General features: G+C 38.6%; 1 protein-coding gene across 3 annotated transcripts; it reads left to right on the top strand.

Annotated features, from left to right (window-relative positions):
* Positions 1 to 3,642: 3,642 nt before the first annotated feature.
* LOC128990774 (oocyte zinc finger protein XlCOF6-like) lies at positions 3,643 to 22,442 on the top strand. Of its 3 annotated transcripts, XM_054413351.1 has the most exons (8): positions 3,643 to 3,665; positions 3,703 to 3,724; positions 6,700 to 6,916; positions 16,024 to 16,397; positions 16,928 to 17,542; positions 20,735 to 20,894; positions 21,252 to 21,448; positions 21,914 to 22,442. In XM_054413351.1, the coding sequence occupies exons 3-8, from the start codon at positions 6,710 to 6,712 to the stop codon at positions 22,416 to 22,418; spliced, it is 2,058 nt and encodes a 685-aa protein (XP_054269326.1). In that variant the 5' UTR covers positions 3,643 to 3,665; positions 3,703 to 3,724; positions 6,700 to 6,709; the 3' UTR covers positions 22,419 to 22,442. The 3 variants fall into 3 exon arrangements, with proteins under 3 accessions (XP_054269326.1, XP_054269324.1, XP_054269325.1); XM_054413349.1 differs by having other exon boundaries at positions 3,643 to 3,724; XM_054413350.1 differs by lacking the exon at positions 3,643 to 3,665 and having other exon boundaries at positions 3,698 to 3,788.
* Positions 22,443 to 26,251: the final 3,809 nt, after the last annotated feature.

Here is a 26,251-nt window from a genome sequence, read left to right as displayed (position 1 = left end):
GGCTAGGATGTTTTTGTAAAATCAAATTTTTTGCCACATTACTATTATCCAAAACTATCTTCACTGCTTCCAATTTTTATTGTTAACTTATCGTCTTTCCTTGTCTATTTTGTTATTTTTGTTATTGTTATTCAAGATTGTTATTATATAGTATCTATTTACTTGTTACTTGTTAATTTTTGTTCATTAATCATGTTCTTGCTGTTACCATTCACTGTTGCATGTATTTTGCCATCTTTCAATATTCAAATCAAATCAAATCAAATCATGTTTATTAGCACATAAACGTACAGAGGTTTTAGATAAATGCACAGGTGCTTCGTCATTCTTCTTATAGTCTAATATTCTAATATTATATAATGTCCTTTTTTACAATGTATTTATTAATAATAAATAAAATAGTTTTTAATATTTGAGGAACTCTTTAAATAGACTAGTCAAAAGGTTTAATAAAACAGATAACGTCAAGCTTAAAACTAAATAACAAGATTTATAGAATTTAATTATAAATAAAACATAAAAAATGTACAAAACATGTAATTTTAGTCAATAACGAGGTCTTCATTAAAATTTCACAACAAAAACGATATATATAAAATATGTAACATTTAAAAATCAACAAGATTAACATGAAGAGGGAACTTTTTACCCTATAAAATATTATGGAAGTAACAGGACCTGCTTATAACATTTGAGAGTCATTTAGAAAATCGTCAACTTTATAATAGGCCTTTCTGATCAAAATACTCTTAATGTTATCTGCAAATTGTGCTGGACTCATTGCTGTGTTTTTTAAGTGATTTGGAAGTTTATTGAACAATTTAATTCCCATGTAATGAATACTTCTTTCTAAAGATGTTGTAGAATGATGAGGGTATATAAGCAAATTCTGGTTTCTAGTATTGTAATTGTGGCTATTTTTTTCTATAGAGTACCAATTTAAATTATTTTTTACATGACACAGAACCTCAAAAATGTAGATACATGGTACTGTAAGTATTTTTAAACTTTTAAATACTTCTTTACATGAGCTTCCAGGCTGTTTGAGGGTCATGGCTCTTAGGCATTTCTTTTGTACTTTCAATACATTTTTTATTAAATTTGTTGCGCCCCATAATGTTATTCCATATTTCACTAGCGGGTAAAAATAGCCATAGTACAAAATAAGTTTTGTTTCCATGCTGATACAGTGTGTAAGGCAACTCATATTAAAACAAATGCTATTTAATCTCTTACATAATGGTACAATATGTTCATGCCACTTCAGATTTTCATCACATATTACCCCTAATAATTTCACAGACTTCTGATTCTTCAAATCATCATTGCCAACTGTAACCTTTATTTCACCCTCTCTATATTGCATACTTCTGAAGTGAATTATATTTGTCTTGTCTGCATTCAGCAACAGTCCATTTATTTTAAACCAATTTTCTAATTCTTTTATTATTGTCTCTGCTGTAAATTTAATTTTTTCTGTGCTATTATGTCTAATTAATGCTGTAGTATCATCTGCAAACATTACTATATCTGTCTTTATATTCATTGGAAGATCATTAACATATATTACAAACAAAGCTGGGCCTAAAATTGATCCTTGAGGGACTCCTGAATTTACAGTACAATATTTTGATTCATACGTCATGTTATCTATACTTAATGATGTTTTTTGTATTCTTTTAGTTAAATATGATCTAAACCATTTCAGACTGTACCCTCTGATTCCATGTACCTCTAGCTTTTTTAACAGAACATCATGGTCTACACAATCAAAAGCCTTTGACAGGTCACAACAAATTGCTGCAGTGGTCTGTGACCTGTCCCATGCCCTGTAAATATTGTCAGTTAAAGCCCCCTGCAGACGGGGACAGTAGTGGCGTCCAGTACTGGCGTCCACAAGTGGCGGCCACTGTACTGTCAAAGAGATGAGTGCTGAGTTGGTGGAATGAGATTTTCTAAAACCATGTTGACTTTTGGTTATTAATTTATTTTTCTCTAGATATTCCTGTAATTGAACATTTACAGCTTTCTCAAATATTTTTGAAAAGACAGGTAACAATGAGACTGGACGATAGTTTTCAATCAAGTTTTTATCCCCTTTCTTATAAATTGGCCTAACAATTGATATTTTTAGTTTTGATGGAAATTCACCTGTAAACAGTGACTGATTAATTAATGTGCAGATTGGCATAGCTATATAATCTTTACACTCTTTGATTAAGGTGACAGGAATCTCGTCCCAACCAGTAGATTTTTTATTTGGTAGTGATTGTATGATCTTTAAAATTTCATGAACATTTACTTCTCTGAATTCAAAAAACAAACTTTCTGATTCAGTCAGTATGTTTGTCAGCATGTCAGTATTCTATAAATAGAAATACTGACAAGATCTATCAAAAAGAAACAATAAGTTTTTTTGTGATATAACCCAGTTTTAATCAAGTGTGTAGACCCAAGTTTAAACCGTTTTGTAGAGCTTAAAAAAAATAATTTAGTATATTAAAGCACTGTTGTATGCCTAATTGTCACAGATAAAATTAAAAAATAGTGTAATTTAAAATTCCTATGTTATTCTTATGGAGACAATGAAAACTGTTGTAGTTTACTTGTTTATGGATATATATTGACAAAATTTGGCAAATTTATTTATTTCATCCTATACTATTGACGTATGGTCAAAAACACTTTTTACCTTCCCCGTATCAGCAAACTTAAGCACTTGTTAAATCTAATGTTATTTAAATTGGGAATAAATATGTCTTATTATGGATCGAGAGTTTTAGTAAAAATGTAATCATGACAAGTTGAAATTCGCTTAGTCTACAGGTTTGCTAATGCTGTGGCGGGGGTATTTTTTTCATTTTAACGTTTCAGTGTAACTGGTATTTTTGGTAAATAAATAAGACTATGCATGTGGGTTAACTGATGTGCAGAAGTCATGTTGCATTGAAGACGGCACCCCGCATTGAGCCCGAACATTTTTGAAAATTTTATGTTCAATATTAAATTTAATTTTAACGAGCTCCAGGATTTTAATTTAATTTTGTCCATCGTAGCAGGATAACTTAGAACACTAAATTTAAAATTAATGTAATGAAATGTTTGACAATTGATTTGAAGTTGATTATTTTGAACTTTGATTAGAAAATAGTATGGTCGCCAGTTCAAAGTCAAGAATTTAAGTCTGTCATGACCGTTATGATATTTTTATGGAGACATTTTAGTGTAAATCCAATTAGGCAAAAGGAAATTCACTTAGTCTGCAGGTTTGCTGTGGTGGGGGTATTTATAGTTAACCATTATCATAAACTAACATAATACAAAAAACCATTATTATTAAGCTAATTAAATAGTTCCACCAGTTTAACCGTAGATAAAAATGTGGTTCAACCCTAGATAAAGATGTGTGACACACATAGTACATAGTATACATACTATTCTGTATAATCAATGAGTATAATAGGCAAGGGAAATCTTACTTTTAAACCACTTATTTGACATCACTGTACTGTAAACAACAAACAGGATTTGGATTGGAATGTTGTGTTGCTGTGTTTGATTTGTTTTGTTATGTTGGGTTAAGTGGCTTTCATTTCATTGTTTTGTTTTGTATTTTGTATTTGTAATGTAGCCTATTGAAAATATTGAAATAGCAGGATGTAGGGGTAAAATAGGCGTTTTAATTTTGTTTTTTTATGAAAGTTTGGGAGAAAAATTGATGGAGGTTAGTGTAATTATGTACGGTAGGGTACTTGTTATGATACTACATGATGAGTTTCAAAATCAATGTAAGTTTACACAATTATACAAGTAGCCTACATTTTTTTCCTAAGTTAGGCTATTATGGTCAATGGATTTTTGATCTCTTTATTCATTCTAGTTAAACATAAGTTATCGTCACAGTGATTCGATTATGTATTGATTTGGCGATTAAACTTAGGCCACATATTTCAGTTACGATTCCTCAAGATGGGATAACGAATGGTTTCCATGACCGAATAAGTTATCAATCAGTTATTTTTAGCGACAATCCGTTATTTTTAGTTGAAAGAATCACCGAATCAATTTTAGTCATTAGGCCTACCTATTCACTGTCCCTTCTGTATATTAAACTCCATTTACTATAGTTCGACATTTCGATAGCCCTCCGAGTGTCCATAGTTTAGGCCTTAATGTCCGCCTATTTTTGGCGCATTTGCAAGGTTTTATTAAAACGGATCTGAAAAGCTTAAAACAATGTTAATTCTACTGTTCTATATACCATTTTGTTTGGAAAATCATGGGCTTCAATATCATACATAAAACCTAAGGAATATTTGTTTCAAAAAAATTTTTTTAGGTACCGGTAGGCTTAAAAATAAAAATTATTTTGGAAAAATTGAAAAAAAAAAATAAGTTTGCGCTCAATGAAATTGTATAAATTATAGGCCTATAAATATTTGAAAATAGCCACTTTGTTCTAAATTTTATGAGGATTACAAATATATAATAATATAAGGAAGTAGATTTGCAAATAAATAAGTTATGGGCAAAAACAGATTTCAGTACAAGAATGCATAGCCTAACCATAGCTAGGAATCTGGCTGATAATTTACATCAATATCACTACCTACTTCTTCAGGATCATCATCCAGCCCTTCAAAATCACTTAAATCTTCTTATAATGCACCACGTATATCACTACTTTTGATTTTTAACACTAAAACAATAATAAACATAATAAAACACATCAGTCATCGGTCCGAGGTTAACTAACCTGTTTACAAATACGCACGTCAACTGTCTGCTACAATTACGATCGGCTCGGAGAACATAAAGCGCTTAGAGACAGACCTCTGGAGAAAGCTTAGAATATAACGAAAAGAATGATACCTAACTCGATCCAGTTCAATCCGATTTTGTCAGTCATAGAGCCTTCGCCGTAAACAGTGTTCGTGAGTAGCTGCAGCGACGCATGACACTCGGAGGGATAGTGACACCCCTTAAGTCCACAGTGTCGAACTATCGAGGTTCTACTGTACCTACTTACGTCCTTAAACTGTTTTCGACTTGTCTGCTTTATTTATAAAAGCAATATTTTGGTGTAGGCTAACAATTTTAGGGTTAAAAATATCAGATTGTAATAATTTATAAGTTAGGAGTTGTAACATCAAAAAGGTAAAAATTAAAAATTGTAAAATAAATTTAACTAACAAACTTTTTGTTAAATCACCAAATCGCTCGGTAAGACTAATTCAACCAAATCAGGATAAAATAGCCGAATTAGTCTGTTTAACATCAATAACCGATTGATTCGGTTATTTTAATTCGGTGATTCCCACCACTACTCAAGACTCTCTCAAGAGAGATTATGGGCTATAACTCAAGTTTGAGTTAAAATAAATAGGTAGGTACCGGTATATTAAATAACTTATCAAGCAATACCATACCCATGCAGCCAAAAACAAGCCTTTTAGCAAATTTCCCATACCTACTAATTAAAACGAGTAATTTTACAAAAAATTACTTTTACCCTCCCTGTTGTGGAAAATCTAAGTACTCGTTAAACTAATTCTATTTAAATAGGAAATACATGTGATATTTTTAAGGAGACATTTTAGTATAGGCCTAAATCCAATCAGGCAATTGGAAATTCGCTTAGTCTGCAGGTTTGCTGTGGCGGGGTATTTGATTATGGGTTTGATAAGTCGGTAGATTGTCTTGTCTTCTCATTAACTTATTCTACTGTAACTTATTGATACATAACTTGGTAAAATTAATGGCACAATTTAGATTTCAGTTCTACGATTAATTTATCTTTGTTAACATTGTAACTTAATGAGGTCTCTCGCATATTTAGATAGGTAGCTAAGTGGTTATAATGTTTGCATAACAATCAGAAGATCACCCGTTCGCTCCTAAGAAATTTCAGTAACTTACCGGTAGCTTTTTGATTGATAGAATTTTGAAACTTGGCCCAGCTGTCCTTGATCTCTGGGCTTTTAATGTGGCTAAATAAACAGCTGATCTTAGTCAATAAGTTAACAAATCCGATACAAGTAGGGGTCTCAATCCCGAAATCCCAGCCGGTTTGTAATTCCTTGAAATACTAAGATTTAGCAGCTTTTAATCCCAGGACTAACAGGATTACAAAACCTGGTACTGTACTTTAATAATTAACTTTATATGTTTGGTCACATTTTAGGAAAGGTCAAGTTTCATAGGTATCATGTCAAATATAAACGTAGGCGGTAGGCCCTAACTTACTTATAAATTATCTACCTGTGTAGTTGTTTGATATTAAACTACCTATGTTAGTACTTAATCCAAAATAAGTTAAGTTTTTTTTTTAAGTTATACGGATAAAATAGGCCGAATACATCCTATAACAGGCTATATCACAGGTTCTCTGCAGAACTGTACACTTAAAAAAAAATATTTTAAATTAGGTACAAAATCTTGGTGTTCTCACACAGAGAACCATCTGTAGGTTCATGGTGATGAATAGTTAATAGGTAGGCTACCGGTACTATAGGTACTTCCTAGTATCTCCGACTTTTATTTTGATTTTATTTTTATCTGAACATGGTTTGAACCATTGCTTTTACAAAAAAATCCAAGGATGCATGAAGTCTAATTATACGCAAATATGCCTAGCAATCCTATTGTGTAGGCCTCTCTATTTTATAATATCTTTTAATTTTGTATATTTTTATTCAGTGAGGTCAGAATGACGCAAACCTCCATACCAACTAGCTCACATGCAGTAGAGTTGTCTCGGCAGATGGTTGAGGTAGAGATGGACATGGAAGTCAAATCTGAGCCAGAATCTGAAGATAATACGATAGATTGTAGCATCAGCGTAACTTCGTCTGTTGAACTCTGTCAGCCTGATTACTCACAAAGTGATGAAGAGGGACTGGAAGAGGAGCCACTGGTAAGTTAAAAGGCATCTTTGGTTGAATGTTATTTTATTTATTGTGTTGTGTGACTTTTGGTAGGAATTTGGATATGCATCATTCAACTACTACTAAACAAAACCTTTTTCAATTTTTGGTAATTGTTCTAACCCCCAACTCACCTAAAACGGTCTAAAACACTTTTAAACTGTTCTATGACAACACTACAACTTTCATAGTTGACTTTCTTGGCTATGAGACAACCCTCTTTTATTACTTATTATAATTATAATAACTATTGTACTATAACTGTAATTAACCCTAGGAGTGGCCAATGTTAAAAGTGGGGAATGGCCAACCCATTTTGGCGAATTTGCAGACAAATTTTTTTTTTGAAAATTCGTAAAAATTCAACCGTACAAGTAAACCTAGCCAACCTCATATTCATTTTGTTCGGAAAGAACAGGAGAATCTAGAAATAGTAATATCATAATGATTTAGATAGTGTATTTTATCGGTAAAGTGAAAAAAATAAAAAAAATGAATTTTTTTTTTGAAATTTCAAAAGCGGCCTCGGTATTTATTTTCTACGGATTTTTTTATGGGAAATTCATTATATACATTTTGTAGACAATCTAATTCCCTACATAGAAATATATAACATGTTAGGAAAATATTTTTTTTTATAAGTTTTTGGGGCAAAATATAATGACAAACGGAGAACCGAAAAAATTGAAAACCGTACAGTGTTAGTTTATGTTGTAAAAAGTTCTATAATATATGTGTATACTAATAATGATATATACATGTTTGTAAAGCTAATGAAGTAAGGACTCAAAAAAAGTCATAAAGTTTATGGTAAAAATAACTTTTTACTTATAAACATACGTATATAAAATAATGTTTTTATATTTTAGCGATTTCTCGAGAAAAAAAATTCACAGTACTTAGTATACAACTTTTGTACCAAATTTTTTTACTTCAAACCAACATAATAATCTTGTAGTGTATTCAATTACCTACATAAAAATGTATAACATGTTAGAAATATTTTTTTTTAGGTACGTAATAGGGACATAATAATACAATAACCGCAAAACCGCAAATAAGTGTAAACTATAGCCTACAGTGTTTGCTTGTGTTGTGAAACATTATGTAGGCTGATGATATGTAGCCTACATATTTGTAAAGCTAATGAAATAAGCAATCCAAAAAAGTCATAAGTATGATGGTAAAAAGTTTTTTTCACCTATGATTAGGCTATGTATCAATTTGAGAACGTTTTGAATTTTTTGCGTATTTTGAGAAAATGGAGTGTACAGTATTTAGTACAGTAGCCTAGCCTATATAATTTTTTTAACCAAATTTTTTACACCCAAACCAATATAAACATGTTGTAGTGTACAACAATCTCTGAATGTCAGAAACGTCATTTTAGGACATGATGCTAACAAAATACAGTAGTAGGCCTATTTAGTATAGGCTATAACTTTTTTACACAATTTTTTACCCCCAAACCATTATAAACATGTTGTAGTGTATTCATTTATCTTTATAAAAATGTATAACACCTTGGGTATATCATTATATAGGTACAACAATCTCTGAATGTCAGAATCGTCATATTAGGACATGATGCTAACAAAATACAACCTTTTATGAACACTATTTCACACAATTCAGTAATATTTATGCATGAAGATTACTGTTATACACACACACAACACTTCACTAACACTAACACTACGAACTAATAACATATTTAGTAATAAATCGCGGATAAAACTATTACCGGCAACAACACAAACAAACTATGGCAATACAAGACAGCTGACAGACTGTAGCAGTAATGACTCACTTCCGTCGTCTACATGCGAGCATACAGAAATAACCCTGAGTGCAGGGCTGCCACTCTCTGAATCTAAATTTCTTCCTCTTCAAAATGATATACTATATGACTAGTTCCCCGTGCGGTACCGGGTTAGAATAGCACCGCAGCCTTCTCGGGCTTGTCGTAAGAGGCGACTAAAAGGGTGACCGACGAACTCACTGGGAGTCCCTGGGAGTGCCCCTGTTGTGTTGCAGGGGTTGATGTGTGCTCTGCACTGCCGATGGGTCTATCAGTGGGTCGTGAGAAACCAGCCACTTCGGTCCTTGGTCAGGGAGTGCGGCATGGATGCAGAGGTCGGGCTCTGCATTGCGACGGGCGACCCCCGGCATGTCAGGTATCCGGTGCTGGGCAAACGGAGGTCGGGCCCCGGGGAACCGGGGTAGGGGTTTTTTGTCCCCGAGGGTATACCCGTTCCTGACTGATTCCGGGCCGCTCCTTGCCGCACGATGCGCTGGAGAAAACACGATGAGTTTTAATAAAAATCCTACAAACACATCATTGAATAGGAGCTCAAATGAGCAAAATGAAGCGTCTGAAGTGGAGCAAAACCCCTTTGATCGAAGCTCCAAGCTTAAGAGGTCGCCACCACCGAAAAACGTAAGGACATCTCCGCCACCTGCACCTTTCAAGTGCTCTACGTTCCCCCCGTTAGGATCCCTTTCGGCAAGTGGAGCTGGAAACGGTCCAGAAAATGTTGGCGATGTAGATGTCGAACTGGCATTGCCGGGAACTGTTGTAGGGATGCCGAAGGAAACCTTCACAGCGACGTCGCGGTCGGAAAGCTCTGAGATTGTGCTTCTGCGTCAGGAATATCTTGACGCAGATAGTAACATTGAAACCCGGCTCCGTGACATGGAAAAGACGATTAAGGCTATGCTGGACACCTTCCGGACCCAGAGAGCCATAAACCAAGTGGTAAAAAATGGAATGGCAAAACTAGAGGATGACCTTGGATTCGTCTTTGCCTGCCGTTTGGTAAGCAAGGCGACCATGGAAAAGATTGCCGAAAAGGTGGTGTCCCTGCCCGATGAAAGAGCGCTGCCTTCTAAGAAACGTCGGAGGCCTTCCACATTGGAGAGTCCTCCAAAAAGAGAAGAAGGTGTCCAGACCAAAAAGACCACGGTAAAGGCCAAGGCGACTCAGACGGACGTCTCGTCTGCTGTGCCCAGACCCTTTTCAGACGTAGCTGCATCTCGAGCGAGGCGCCAACTGGCACAGCAACCCACGACCCCTCTTCAGGGAAGTTCCCGAAAGGGGTCAGTGGTGGAGACACCAGGAGCTGTTTGGGAAAAACGCCTTTCCAAAAAGGAGAAGAGGCAATTGAGGCGGGCGGAGGTCGCCTCCATGAAAAATGAGGCAGTGAAGGCACAGCCAACTGGCGCGGCCCAAACTGGGCCCGGTTCGGTGCCTGCACCTAAAAGGTTGCGGCCAAAAAAGCCCAGGATGGAGGCAATCATTGTCAAACCCTCAGGGGGGAGATCTTTTGCCGAGATCTTGGGTGCAATAAAGGCCAATGCTAAGCCAGAGCAGACCGATACGGTTGTACGGTCGATTAGACAAACCCGGGGCGGGGACGTTCTCCTTGAACTGGGTAGGTCGAAAGACAAAGCAGCCTTTACTGCCGAACTGAAGGCAGCTGTCGAAGGCCAGGGCACCGTCCGTTCTCTTGAGCCAAAGACATCAGTCGAGGTTCGAGACATTGATTGTGTGTCGACGGAGGCTGATGTTGTGGAAGCCCTGAAGAAAGCTATCCCCGAGTTTGGTGGGCAAACGGCTTTTCTGAAGGTGTGGCTCACAAAACCGAATAGGAGCCAGCAGCGGATGGCGGTCGCCGAAATGGTAGACGCACATGCCAATAAGGTGCTGGCACTCCAACATCTGAGAGTCGGCTGGATCAACTGCAGGCTCAGACGGAGAGTGGAAGTAAAGAGGTGTTTTAAATGCCTCTGTTTCGGCCATTCCTCCCGAAACTTCCATTCCAAGGGACCCGACCGAAGCAAGAACTGCCTTCGGTGCGGGGAGGTCGGTCACATCCGTAAGGACTGCCAAGTCGAGTCCTGTTTTCTTTGCAAAGAAAATGGGCTCGCTGAAAAACACTTGAAGCATATAGCTGGGTCTGGACAGTGCAGTGCATTTAAATCTGCACTACAACAAGCGAAAGCCCTCCCACGAAGATAAGAATCCTTCAATGCAATCTTGAGCGATCCAGGACGGCTGACGCACTTCTATGTCAGCTTGCCCTAGAACACGATGTCGACGCGCTTTTAGTCAGCGAACAGTACCAGTACCGTGATAGGGATCCAGCTTTTTGGTTCCCTGATAGTCTTGGTACTGCTGCAATCTGGGCGCGTAATGCAGCTACAGTACAAGTACGGGGTCACGCGAAGGGCCGAGGTTTCGTTTGGGTTCGGTGCCGGGATGTCACTTACTTTAGTGTCTACCTCACTCCCAATGAGGCCATCCGTGACTTTCGTGAGAAGATAGACCGCCTGGAAGAGAGCGTGCGCAATACCACAGGACACGTCGTCGTGGGTGGGGATTTTAATGCTAGGGCTGTCGAGTGGGGAATGACCCTCACAAATTCCCGGGGCAAGTACATTCTGGACTTTGCTGCCAGAGCCGGACTCGTTGTCGTCAATGAGGGCAACACGCCAACTTTCCGGCGCCCTGGGATGCGGGGAACGATCCCAGACATTACCCTTGCATCTGAGTCTCTTTTGCCAAGGATCAGAGCCTGGAGAGTCCTGGAGGATTACACGGCCAGTGACCACCAGTACATAATTTTTGACGTCCTGGATGGTCACCAGAGACAAGTGGCAGCGTTCCGTCAAGTGCCCGTTCGATGGAACATTAAAAAACTGGACGTGGCAAAATTCAATGGAGCCATCCTACGAAGAACGCCAGGGGTTCATCCTGCAACTGGCGTGCCTCACGCAGAGGCGTTAGTTGCATCCACGATGAAACTGATTGTCTCGGCCTGCGATGAGTCTATGCCTCGCAGGAGATACCGGTGCAATAAGCGTCCTGTGTACTGGTGGACTGCCGAGATTGCGGAATTGCGTCGAGCGGCATTGAGGGCCAGAAGACTTGCTACCAGGGCTAGAGAACCCCTAGACAGACGGCGTAAGTCGGATGCTTATAGGGTGGCTAGGAGGTATCTTCGTCGAGCCATCAATCGGAGTAAACGCAGTTGCTGGGATAAATTAAGGGACGATGTTGATTCCAACCCGTGGGGCCTGGGTTACAAACTTGTAACCAAGAAACTTGGAACCCGCTCTCCACCTTCCGTCATGGACAGGGTCACTATGGAGAGGATAGTCGAGTCCCTTTTCCCGGCTCACGCGTTGCGCCCACTGCGGGATTATGGAAGGGTGGACGACGTCCCACTTTTCAGCCCTGAAGAGCTGGTGGCGGCCGTCATATCCCTGAAAAACAACAAGGCTCCTGGTCCCGATGGGGTGCCCGGTGAAGTCCTCAAGAAGGTTTTGACTACCAACCCCTTGATCCTTTTGAGCATGTATAACGCCTGCCTGGTTGAAGGGGTTTTCCCCTTGTGCTGGAAGACAGCTAGGCTTGTGCTTGTTGGGAAGGGCAAGGGAGACCCAGATCTGCCATCCTCTTACAGACCTCTGTGTATGTTGGATACGGCTGGCAAAGTCCTCGAGAAATTGATCCGTTCCCGGCTAAATTCAGCCGTTGTCGCTGCGAGGGACCTCTCCCCTCGTCAGTATGGATTCAGGATGGGGCGATCAACGATTGATGCGATTGAGGAGGTGAAGCAAGCCGTGATGAGAGCTGAGGATTTTACCCACTACTCTCGCAGGGTTGTGTTGCTCGTAACGCTCGATGTGCGAAATGCATTTAATTCGGCGAGGTGGTGCGATATGCTGGATGCTCTGGAGAACACCTTCCACGTGCCGGCATACCTCATGCGCATCATAGAGGATTATCTCCGGTTTCGCCTCCTAACGTATGACACTGCGGAGGGCCCGCGGACGATGAGTGTCACTTCTGGTGCTGCCCAAGGTTCCATACTCGGCCCAGACCTCTGGAACGTCGCTTATGACAGCCTTCTGAGGTCTGAAATGCCTGAGGAAACAGTCTTGGTTGGGTACGCAGATGACGTTGCAGCTTTGATAGCTGCACGTAGCGTTGAGCTGGCTCAGCTAAAGCTAAACCGAGTTATGCGTACCATAAACGCATGGATGGCAGACCACGGTCTCTCGCTTGCTCTGAGCAAAACCGAGATCGTGATTTTGACAAAAAAACGGATTGACACCATCGTGCCGTTGAGGGTGGGAGCCGTCGAGGTTCAAACTGTTCGTTCTGCCAAGTATCTTGGGGTCATGGTGGACAGCAAGCTTAGCTGGTGGGATCAGATCTTCCGTACAGCGGACAAGGCCGCTAGGGTGGTTTCTTCTCTTAGCCGGTTGATGGCCAATGTCGGAGGGCCTCGGTCCAGTCGTAGAAGGCTGTTAATGTCTTCGGTCCAGTCCGTACTCTTGTACGGTGCGGAGGTGTGGGCAGACGCACTAAATAAGGAGGCATACAGAATGCGGCTCGCCCGAGTGCAGCGTCAGGCAGCACTGAGGGTAGCATCTGCCTACCGAACAGTGTCCGAGCCCGCCGTCCTGGTGATTGCTGGAGTCATCCCCGTCAAACTTTTGGCGGCGGAGAGAAAGGTAATTTACCGGCGCCGTGGGGAGGACGAGGCACAAACAGAGGAACGCACCCGCACCTACCAGCTGTGGCAGGAGGGCTGGGAACAGGAGACACGGGGACTCTGGACCAGGCGACTGATACAGCAAGTCCAACCTTGGGTTGATCGGCGGTACGGAGAGGTGGACTTCTACCTCACCCAATTTCTGACGGGACACGGCTTTTTCCGGTCGTACCTGTTCAGGATGGGCAAAGCCGTGTCACCCGACTGCATATACTGCCCAGGCATTCTCGATGACGTGGAACATACATTTTTCCACTGCCAGCGCTGGGAAAGGCCCCGCCTGGAGGCTCAACAGTTAATAGGACTGCTGTCGGTGGACACGGTCATACCGATTATGACGGAGGGTGAGGACAATTGGACCTGTGTGTCACATTATATCCAGGGTATTCTCCGCGCCAAGAAGATCGACCTTGACCGGGATGCGGTTGTAGGTCATTAAGAATCGAAATGCCAGAAACGGTGCGAGCCCTGAGGGCTTAGGTCACATGTTGGCCTGACTTGAAGTAATGTGACAAACAATTCCAGGTCTGTGTCCAACAGAGTAGAGGGGGTTTTTTAGTGAGTAGTCTGACAATTTTCAGGAGTCTCACACTACAGGCTGGCTACCTGTGTGCGTAAAAGCATTTTCCCTCCTCTCCCTAAAAAAAAAAAAAAAAAAAACTATATGACTAGTAATAATAACTTTCACTGTATATAATTCGTATTTTCCATACTGTCACCAGACGACTGTTGGCCATTTCTTAGAAATTTCGAAAACAGCTGTTTTCATAAAATCGTACCGATTGTGCAATCAATATTTAGTTATAAATATCACTACCACAATGAAGATAAAATCAATGGCTATCCAGTGGTACCACCCGCAACATCCCAAGACGAAAATTACCCGAGCAGGGTAATGCCAAACAAGACGTGTTTTGCCAGTTCCCAAGTGTCGGCTGCAAAAGTCGTACCGCGCCAAAATTTCATTTGATTTCTAATCGTCGTGACATTGTTATATACCTGCTACAGGGTTTGTTTTATGTAATCAAATGAAAGTTCAGAATGTGATCTTTCAAATGGTATATATATTATTCTCATCTGAGTTGATTGTAAGTGTTTTTTTTACCGTTAAAAAAATTTCGGCCCATACCGTCACCAGACGACATTGGCCATTCTAAGCATCAACGTCATACCGTCACCAGACGATGGTTGGCCACTGCTAGGGTTAATAAATAGGTATGTTGATGTTTTCTCTGATAGTCATGTTGACTTTAGTATGCCTACCGTTGCTTAACTTTACTGTATTAACAAACAATGATCAAAATAATGAGTTGCAAGGTATTGTAGGAAATACTTGACTTCAATACGCAACATGGACACCTCTTCCTTTACGTTGGGTTTTAGTTTCACTACAAATATGTTTTTTTGGTACTAGAAAGAATATGTTTCTTGCCCTGACAGTTTTGAGCTTTATTTATAATCTGGAACAATTAAATTTTTCTTATAGGAGATTTATGCAGGCCCGTTTTTGACAATAGTAGTGCCCCTTTGAAATATATATACAGGGTTTCCACCGTCCATGAAATTCAGGAATTATGCGTGAGTTTTTTTGAATTGGTAATTATGAGTGAATTTTGTATTTCTACCTGTAATTTTTAATTTACCACGATCGCGCATGACAACAGTGACGTTTCTGTAACTGTGGGAGACGATATATGTTGACACACAGCTGGGAGGGATGATCAGAATTTTGCTGCGATCGCAGAAGACAATGATAATGTCTACACGACCGCGGGATATGATTATGATTTTGCCGCAATGGCCTAAGACGATGATGATACAGAGCTTGCAAGGAATGATCAGAATATTGCCGCGATCACGGAAGATGATGATTATGTCCACAATACCGCGAAAAAGTCAGAATTTTGCCACGACTGCGGAAGACGATGATGATCTTCACACATCTGCGTGATATGATTAACATTTTGCCGCAATTGCAGGAGGTGATTACAATGTTTTCAGGACCACGGGAGACGATTACGATCTCTTCAGGACCGAGGGAGATACAATAATGATATCTTCACTGCCACGAGGGATTATCAGAATTTTACTGCGATCGCGCAAGACAATGATAATGTTCATTCATGACCGAGGGAAAAGATCAGAATTTTGCCTCATTAGCAGTAGTCGACGATAATCTCCTCACAACCGTGGGATATGTTATATATTTCCGCGATCATAGAAGACGATGATGATGTGTACACAACCGCCGGAAATACATTTTGCTCCAATCGCGGGAGACGATTAAGATGTCTTTACGGCGAAGGGAGACAATAATTATATCTACACGGCCGCAAGGGATCACATTAGAGGCTTACCACAATCGGCCCCAAATTTATGAAACTGATAAAACTTTCTTTTACACATTTTGACTTTTAACTTTGGATCTTATTTCACCTGGACTTTGTGTTTTACTTTTCTACAATTAGTTGTGTTATTATGACTTTCAAGTGCACTGTCTTTAGTCCTCATACATTTCGGCTATGTTTCAGATTGAAATTGAATCAATGATGGTTTCTCAACAACTGGTCAAAGACGATTTGGAACCAAATTTATTACTTTTTGTAAAAAATAATCCTGAAGAAGCGGATGAAGTAATGAACACCATCTGTTCGTCTGAAAGCTTCGAAAAGTCCCTGTTTTCAAAAAATTACAAGCTTTCTCGAATACATTCAGTTACTGATGCTTCAATAACAAAAGCTCTTAGAAGTGTGAAGAGAAAACAAAATAACAAAATCCAGCTTAATAATGTTTCTAAGGAAAAGGCTGATAATATAAAAAAACAAATGAAAATTGCTACAAAGAGACCTATAAAAAAGAAGTTTCCAAAAATAAATGCCGCTGGATTTTCTTCTAGTAGCAGTAGGTAATGTATCCATTTTATCATAATGAAGTTTGGGATGTGCAATTCTTACCTCCACCCTGCAATTTTATTAAATTATGCCCATGTATTGTGTTTACTCATAATCTTATTAAAAAAAATAAAAATTATGAAACAAAAATGAGCAGAATCCCTCATCAGAAATTCATCTTGTTAATGAGATTGGGGCAATCCGTCAACTTATGTCCAATTAGTCCCCCATTTTTGGTTACCTCTCCCACAGACTAGTGAACTCCATTTGAGTTGTTCACCAGAACTCACCAAGACGAGGTTTGTTTTGCAATCCCAGATTGCAGAACATGCCAGGCAAGCTTTCACCTTTCAGTCATATTTGTCACTGGAATAGATAGTTGTAAGTGATTTTTTTTTAAGCTACACATGATTGTCAATTTTTAGGACCTAAATGGTTAAAACTTTAAAAGTATCTTACTATAACTAAAAAATTTGTTTAAATATAAATTCACCAAAAAAGTAAATCTAGTGAATAAGTTATTTGATTTTTATTTTTTTTACAGTTCAGATGCTGGACCTACATTGACTAATAGATCACTTAAGACTAAAGAAGTACTGCTTGAAAAAGAAGAAAATGATAAATGCAAGGGAAGCAAGCCAAAACATCACAATTCCTCTCAAGAAATTAAACAAACGCACGTTTTACCTGAGGAAGTTTTATCAGAGTCTCTACCTAACGAACAAAACCTCAATGATTCTGAATTAAAAGATAAGACTGAAAAAGGAACAAATTTTGTTAAGTCAAAAGGTAAAGAAAACACCCGTTGCAACATTGAAGATGACGACACAGCGGATACTGTGTTGAGTAGTGATCAGTGTGAGCCGAATGTCAGGAAAGATGGTAGAAGTAAGAAAAAGATAAAACCCTTGAAACCGAGCTCATACGACTGTACAGTCTGTGGTAAACGTTTCCGAGAGAAAAGTCACCTTGCGACTCATGCAAGAGCTCACAATGAAGTGAGGAACTTCAGGTGTAACCAATGCGGTGTGATGTTCAAAACAAAGACAAACTTGTTCTTTCACATGAAAACTCACGAAGCCCCATTTACCTGCACAAAGTGCGATAAAACTTTTGGACTGAAGAAGATGTTTACTCGTCACATGAGAGTTGTACACAGGTGAAATTTTGTATATGGCAAAGTTAAGATTATATTTATACAACACAGGTTGATTTTAAAGGCTATGTTAATCTTTTTTACAAGCAATGAATAAGGTTCTCATGTACAAGACTTTTTTAATCTGTACATAAAATACAAGGGTTGCCCGTAACTTAGGGCCTCCATCACGCTCACGTCGCAGCCTAGTTAAACAACAGTCGAACCTCTATAAGACAAATTTCAAGGGATAGGGGAAAAATTTGTATTAATGGGACACTCTACAAAAAGGGTTCGCTTTATCGAGGTTTAATACTGCCGTTATTTGTCTTATAGAAGTTTCTCCGCGCTCTGAGAAGGAAGGAGAGGACGGAAGAGGGATGGGTGGGGGTTTCATGTTGAGACAAGCTTCTGTTTGTTTTGAAAACTACATACTATGGAGGTTAAGATCATGAGAAAGTCGTGTTATGGATATTTGTCTTGTAGAGGTTTTGTGCTAAGAATATTGGTTGTATAAAAGCTGAGCCCATGTCACATATAAATTCGTCTTATGGAGGTGTTTAAACTAATTACTATGTTGTATAGCGGTGTTTTTAGCTTTAACCTTTATGAAAGTTTCAAGGGGATTTACAAAAATTTGTCCTATTGCGGAATTTGTTTTACCGAGGTTCGTACCAACGAGGTTCGACTGTAGTTCAAATCTGAGAGTAAGACCAGCATCCTTTTCCTTACTCCATTGACTATACTAGCTTGTTCTCACTCCTATAATAGCTATAGTATCGTCATAGTAATCAAATACATTGTAAAATAAAATTATTGCTTCCACCAAGTATGAACAAAGTTGGATTACGACACACTTTTCCTGCACTAAAAAAATATATATAGGCCATATATCTATTCTGCGGTCGCACCCGTTTGCCCAGGATAGCCTCAGCCTACAATGGCTGGGTAAATTTCTAGGGTCTGTGATAAGTAAACCACTAGGCCGAAAGCCAGGTCTAACCGGTATAGGGCTGGCTCTTACACGGGCACTGTAAACAAGTTGAATTAAGTCACCAAACAATCATGCAATAATCTCCGAATCTCCAACCGAAACTGTCCTGAAGTTCCAAGATACCCTAGACTTATCATAACTGAAAAGACCAAAGAGCGCTACCTCGCTTCGCTGCTGCCACTTGTTGATGTCAACAATAGGTACGCGGTTATAAAACAATACCTGACCCCCACTAGCAAAATAGCTTGTTGCAGGATCACGTTGGGACTGAAAGAGAGAGCTAAAAATAGACTTCTCTTTTTAAGAATATTTACGGTCTATGACTCCTTGGCTTGGAAGTCTGAAATTTGATGACTAGCAAGCAAAGCTACCTTAAACTCAATAGCTGCATCAATAGAAATTGATAACTTTAGGCTGACGGCCCTGTAGAGCAAATGTGTAACGTTTCTGCTAACGCCTTAATCCACTTATGCACATTTTCTATGTAAAGAAACTTTTCTGCCTTCACATTTGTCCCCTTTAAACAATAATCAACATGGATTGATCAACTTCCTACAGATACCTATCACAAATTGCAATATTGGCGGGTACATGAATTTTCTTTTACAACCTTCGTAATACTATTACATATTATACTACTACTAAGACTAATCGTCACTTAGGGTTAGGAAAAGGCCAGCATAGTAGGGGATGAAGTAAGGAAAACAATGTTGGTCTGAGGTTTGAACTTGCCAGCTCGGCTGCGACCGGAGTATAATGGAGACCTTAATATACGGACAACCCTCGTACATCCAAATAAAGCCTTGAAAGAGTGACTACAATGGCTAAATAACGTGGATTTAGCCACATTGGTGAAGGTGGAATGACTCATCAATGTTATAACATAGCACAGAAAATTTGTTTACATCTTTAATTATCTCTGGCAACTGGCTGAGAAGCCATATGTTTGCCTCAAAACAAATATTTTCTAGGGTCTGACTTAGGGGAGGTACGAATGAGGCATTTAGTTCAAAATTCCTCCGTGAACAGCGTTGTAGTCAATTATCAATTATCAATTAGTTAAGATGGGGACGCCACTATGTGCATATTTTAACCCAAATATGAGTGAAGGATGAGTGTAGGATGAGTAGCGCGATCTTGTAGTCTTGTTAGTGACTAAGGCCGACATGTTCCTTAGACACAGCTGTTAATTAATAGCCCATACAGCTAATGGCAACTAAGGGACCTACAGTTTATAGTGGAATCCGAACCACATATTTCCTTGTAATTTACGAATTGGTCTAATTATCAGGATAGTACTGCGGATAGTCGTAGTACTCACTAGTGCGGACGTTAATCCACACCAGGGAGCATCGCATCCACAGTGCATCCCTATAAATATCCACAATTCGTGACCTCCTAGTAGCTGGATTACAGGACGACGCCACCCGTCCCAGTGAGAGAGAGCACTTTGGCAATGAAGGTTTACTAATCGCAAAAATAGTTTGTTCTGTTCATAAAATAAAATTATAAATGCCTCAAATTCAATTTTATTATTTTTTAAATTATAAAATTAAACTATCATAACCTAACCGAACTAACCAAACTTGCTGATAATGAAATAATATAACAAAAGTTGTGTAATAGAAAAAAATAATTCTGTTTATTAAATAAAACTAGAAATCGCTCAATTAAAATTTATAATGACTTCATAATAAAATAAAACTGTCATAACCGAACCAAACCAACCAAACTTGCTGATAATAAAAAAATCTTGGACAAAAAGTTAAAGCTACCAGCGGGATTCGATCCCAGGACCTTCAGCACATCAGCCCGGTACGCTAACCATTAGACCATCGAGGCCGATGGCTACAAATCGTTTTGTTACGGAAATGGCGTTCCCTCAGCTAATAAGAAGCCCACCAGCTGGCATCGTAGCCTCTTCTATACCTCCCCTGAGTAAATACCTATTTTCTACACTATACCAGCCCCATGACTAATTGACATGTACCATTTCAGTTGAAGAGATTCAAGATAAGGATAATAGTCCTTAACTCTAGTATACTAAGGATAAGAACTAACATTGGTCACTGGTCAGAGTTACAACTGTTGCTGTAACCATCGCATCTTTAACACTTCTATATGTGTTATGTGTAGCAATGGTTATGGGCCGGTTGTGTGTATAACCAGGTTTTAAACCTACCTATGAATATCAAGGCTTTATCACTGTCTATTTCCAACAGCGGAGAAGGCCTGTTCAACTGTGACATCTGTGGAAGACCGTTCAAGTCTGCCCAGAACCTGGAGTTGCATTACACCCTGCACACAGGGAACAAACCGTTCTCTTGTGACAAGTGCTGCAAAACATTTGTCTACAAAAGCACTTATCGGGCTCACATGAAGGTAGGCTAGTTAGTTTATACTTACAGCCACAATTATTCCGTTTGCATAATACTTTTAAGGGTAACATGAAGGTTTGCAGGTAAAAAAAGTTGACGTACTGTGTATTTAAATTCCATGGTATGCAGCATATGGAAACTACAGTCAAGTGAAAGGAAAGCCTGGCATCTTTCTTCCAAGTTAGGTTGGAAGTAGCTTTAAGGGTTGTCTCAACAGACCAACTAACATTTTCATGGAATTAGGGTGTTCTTTATAATTGTCTCGACAGGAAAAGTCAGGAGATTGAATGATTGAAACTCTAACCTATTTATCATTTAAATGATCATAATGACACTCAAGTGATGATTCTGTTATGTAAAGGCACATGAAGCAGATGAACAGTTTGCCTGTGAGCTGTGTCTAGCCGCTGGGCCAGTAGACAAGAGTGAGCTGAGGAGGAGATGCAGCCACTACTCACAAGCTCGCCCCTGGCTGTGTACTGTGTGTGGCAAGGCCTACCCACTCAAGTCTACACTCAAGAATCACATGAAATCTCACGAGGCGGAGAAACCGTTCAAGTGAGTCACTCACAATGTACATAGTTATACAAACATTCCTGGTCCGTTTGTTGACAAAGCTTATCAACCTTCTATCTCTTCACAGATCTTCTTCTTCATCATCTGCCATTTCACTCTTCTTTTCTCCATATATCCATATATCGCTTCATCTCATATACCCACATTCTTCTTACAGTATTCTTGTGTTTGGTACATTGCCCATGTAATTCCTTAATATCACATGTTCATTGTTCAAACCAATTAATATATTTTTTCTATTCTTCTTTTTAAACTTTTTAAACCTCAACAAATATGGCATGATTCTTGATTTCATTTTTTACATAAATCTATTGACTGTGTAGCTCAAATAAAAATAAATCTATTGGCTGTGTGTGTTAAAAACACAGATTCAGTTGCAGAAAAATATTATTATTTTGTCTGGCAACTCAATTAAAATATTTATATTGTTTTTATATCCACTTCTAGATGTGACGAGTGTGGGAAGTATTTCATGAAGAGGAAAACATACGAGTGCCATCTGAAGACACACACAGGCGAGAAACCGCAGTACATGTGTGACCAGTGCTCTCAGTCGTACTACAGCTACGAGTCTCTCAAAAGACACTACATGAAGCACACAAGTGACAGACGGTTCTCCTGTGACCTGTGCAGCAAGGCGTTTTGGACCAAAGACGCCCTGAAGGTGCACAGACGTTCACACGAAAACGTGAAGACGTTCCAGTGTACACAGTGTTCTAAAGCATTCGCTCACAAGCACTCTCTGGTTGCACACTTGCGGAGTCACGCTGGTGAGACGACGCACGCCTGTGATATCTGCTGCAAGACATTCCTACACAAGTATCACCTGACTCGTCACCTACGGCAGCACACCTCCCCCATCCTGCCGCCCCCTCCATTACCTCTCACTCCGTCCCTGTACATGCTCCCACCTCACAACCACCTCGACATACCTACTCTACAGATTCTATAGCAAATATATTTTATTTTTTTTAAATGTTGTGTTCAATACTTCCGCATTGTTGAGAATAACAGATTATTGAGAGCTGTCTTCAAATTTTTAGGCTATTGTTTTGCCATTAGGGTATTCTAATAACGCTAAAGTAGAGTAAAAAAAAGGTTAAGATTAGGTAACACCATTTTTCCAAGAATGCACGATCTCTGCCCATTGTTCATAGACCATACCAAAACAACTCTGCTAAACTACAGTGAAGTAAGGTACCGAGGAAACTTGCTTATAGGACGACCGTGTGCTTTCAGCTCTAGTAAATTCCTATCGCACAGTCTACAGGGTCTTGCTCCACCAAAGGTTGTGGGTTCTAGTTCATGAGGGCGAGGAACTGTGCCCTAGACACCACTTAACTGTACCATTTAAAGTTTCCTCTATACCTTTCTTCCCTAACTTCTAAACTTCATCGTCGCTGAACGTATGTCTAAATATTTAATCAAGAAAAAACTCAGATTGGCACCAGACTAACGGGGTTTTACTGTACGATGTTAATAAGTTGATGGTTAAAATTACTAACTTTTGTCCATTTCTATAACATTTGGAGAAGTGAACAAATAATAGCTAGGCCTATCACCTATTCTCCAAGTGCCAAGAATGCCTGTAGAAGGATTATTCAATTTGAGAGAACCCATTAGGTTGACGCCATATTAGCTGTCATCTAGTATTGCATGAGGTAGATTTGGGATTCTTGTTGTTGATTCTACACAAATAAATACTGTGAAATAACTTACCACAACAGATATACAATTTTTCACTCTCGCTTGAGATTAACTGGCATTATGGACTACCTAAAACTCCTATTACAAGTCTTTATATAGTCTCAGGGGAGTTCTGTAAAGGAGCCATCAAAATGAACAAAAATTTTATAAATCTATTTTCATACAAGGTTTACTCAACAAAAATTATACGACTTGCTTGTTAACTGATGTGCAGAAGTCATGTTGCATTGAAGATGGCACCCCGCATTGTGCCCGAACCATTTTAGAATGTTTTACGTACTATTAAATCTAATTTTAACGAGCTCCAGGATTTTAATTTAATTTTGTCCATCGTAGCAGGATAACTTAGAAATCTAAATTTAAAATTAATCTATATATTAACCCTTAGAGTGTCAGGCGAGAAATAAAAGTAACGCTCAAAAAATGCCGATGATTTTTCCCGAAGGTCGCGCTAAAAATGCCGAGCGCGATCTGGCGATTTTTAGGTTAAAATTTCGTAAAAATCTAATTTTCGATATTTCGACCAACGAAAATCGATGTATCGCATCTAGTAACTTTCGACTCAATGTTAATATATGGGTTAAAAGAATCCGAGTATCCATTCGGTTGTTATGACAACTGTTCGATCATTACGAAACGTCCGGTCAGCCGGTAAAAACGTCCGGTCGGCCGGACGTCGGCACTTTTGGCTCGTTTTAAAAACGTCCGGTTCCCCGGACGTTGGCACTCAAAGGGTTAATACGCAAGCAGGTTTCTTTTCGCAGTTATAACTCGATAACGGCCTGACGGATTTTAACGTTTGAGGTGTCAAATTAAAGGTATTTTCATGTAGATGTGCAATTACGTCTCAGAATATAAGGAAAGGGCATCACTTAAGTACAGTTAGGGGCTAAAGTTTGGGAACGGCGGTGCTATCTAGTGTAAATGTTTGACAATTGATTTAAAGTTGATTATTGAACTTTGATTAGAAAATAGTATGGTCGTCATTTAAAAGTCAAGAATTAAAGTCTCTGTCATGTTCGTTATGGATTTTTAACGTATCACAACTATTAAAACAAAATTTCGTCCTGTGTTAGAACTTTACCTAACGCAGTGAAGCGTAGCGATTGCCTGCTAGAAAATTACCGCCATTCCAGCACAGTAGAGTAAGCTGAGTTGCAGCTGATTTTCGAAGGCTCATTTAAAATTATTTTTAGCTGGATGATACAGGCTTAGAAAAACACAAAGTAAGTAAAGCTATTTGACTGTGAGGTATTAAGAGATGGACGAATGTACAAAGTAATGTTTATATTGATTTATGGTATGTCACAATTTCTTATGTTTGCCTTAACGTAACTTTAGTGTATTTTACTAGTTTAACAACAATAATCCAACACCACCCCTTTAGAAGAGTATTTAGAAGTTGTGATTTGATATATCATTTCATAACAGTTATGCACTGCAACAGAAACGAAGGTTGCGTTCTACCGGTATATGGAGAGCGCAAATGCCACGGTTTTGGTTTTACTGTTAATAGTTTGTAGCTCCAATTGCTCACCGATTTAAAAGATCATTTTGGTGTCATATTTTTCGTTATAAATATTATTGTAGGTCTTGCGCTTTTAAAAATTGTATTTTTTTTTAATTTTGGGCCAAAAGGTTGGTAAAAATGTTAAAATATGTGTTTTATCATTAGTTTTAATGCATACAAATAATTTTTAGAGAAAAAATGACAAACGGGGGGAAGTGCAATAGATTCTTAAAAACAAGAATCCGCAGTTACCGGTAGTTTACTAAAATGTTTGGGGATAACGATGTAATCACCCAGACTCAAAAGGCTTGAAAGTTCTCATCATGGCGCTGTTTAGTGCAATGGTATAGGACCATCGGCGAAACTAGCTGAGGTAGAGCGCACCCTTACCTTTAAGGAGACAACCAATTTATCCATACTTACATTTTTACTTTCTCCTCCTATGGAGAAAGTATTGTTTTCGTCAAAATTTTCTAGTTTGAATTTTGAGTGGATATATCCGTTTTGGGTCCCCCTTAAACCAAAATAAACGGTATCAGCATTCTGACACATACTTTCTCCCATAAGTTTGTCAAAAACTTATGAAACATCATGAAATTGTCAAAAACCTTTATCATGTGTAAGTGGTGAGAGTAGATAACTGTATACGCAAATGAGATTTGTAAAATTTTGTTCAGAATTTAAAGGATTATAACATGCTAAATTTTTTTTCAAAATCGTTCGGGCCAATTTTGAGGTAATCCGATTTTTCTGTTATTTTAAGGGGGTTTTATGGTAAAATGACATAATTTACAATAACTTTTGAACCGTAATTTTTACAGAAATGTGATTTGTACCATTTTGTTCAGAATATAAAGGACTATAACATACTAAATTTTTATCAAAATCGTTTGGGCCATTTTTGGGAAAATCATATTTTTTCGTTATTTTATGGGGTTTTTATAGGAAAATCCCCATTAAAAATAAAAAATTCCAAAAAATTAAAAAAAAACTATTAAAACTGTAAGGAGTATAACATACTATGTTAAATCAAAACCGGATGTTTTTCTAAAATCCTATTTTTTGTTGTATTATGGGGTTTTTATGGGAAAATAACATATTTGACCATAACTTTTGAACCGTAATTTTTACAGATATGGGGTTTGTACCATTTTATTCAGAATTTAAAGGGCTACAACATACTAAATTTTTATCAAAATCGTTCGGGCCGTTTTCGAGAAAATCTGTTTTTTCCGGTTTTTTATGGGTTTTTATGGGAAAATTCCCATTAAAAATCAGAATTTCAAAAAAATGAAAAAACGCCTGGAGATACCATGGATTAGAACCTACATACCAAATTTCATCGAAATCGGACCACAGGTGTGGTCTCTAGCTCTGTACACATCCAGACACACAGACACACACACACACACACACACACACACACACAGACATCACTTCGAAAACCACTTTTTTAGGTCCAGGGGGACCCAAAACGAATATATCCACTCAAAACTCAAACTCGAAAATTTTGACGAAAACAATACTTTCTCCATATACTATGGTATAGGGGGAGAAAGTAAAAGTGG

The sequence above is a fragment of the Macrosteles quadrilineatus genome, unplaced genomic scaffold (genome assembly GCF_028750875.1).
Source record: "Macrosteles quadrilineatus isolate MER2022 unplaced genomic scaffold, UCM_ALF_1.0 Scaffold_3__2_contigs__length_128488019, whole genome shotgun sequence".
NCBI lineage: Eukaryota > Metazoa > Arthropoda > Insecta > Hemiptera > Cicadellidae > Macrosteles > Macrosteles quadrilineatus.
This window is presented reverse-complemented; position numbering and strand designations above follow the sequence as displayed.

What these genes read in the sequence shown, in the direction of transcription:
- LOC128990774 (XM_054413351.1), top strand. Translation starts at nt 6,710, where the DNA reads ATGACGCAAACCTCCATACCAACTAGCTCACATGCAGTAGAGTTGTCT. An exon ending in CACATGAGAGTTGTACACAG is followed by an intron (nt 17,543 to 20,734) that starts GTGAAATTTTGT and finishes TATTTCCAACAG; the next exon opens with CGGAGAAGGCCTGTTCAACT. An exon ending in GAGGCGGAGAAACCGTTCAA is followed by an intron (nt 21,449 to 21,913) that starts GTGAGTCACTCA and finishes ATCCACTTCTAG; the next exon opens with ATGTGACGAGTGTGGGAAGT.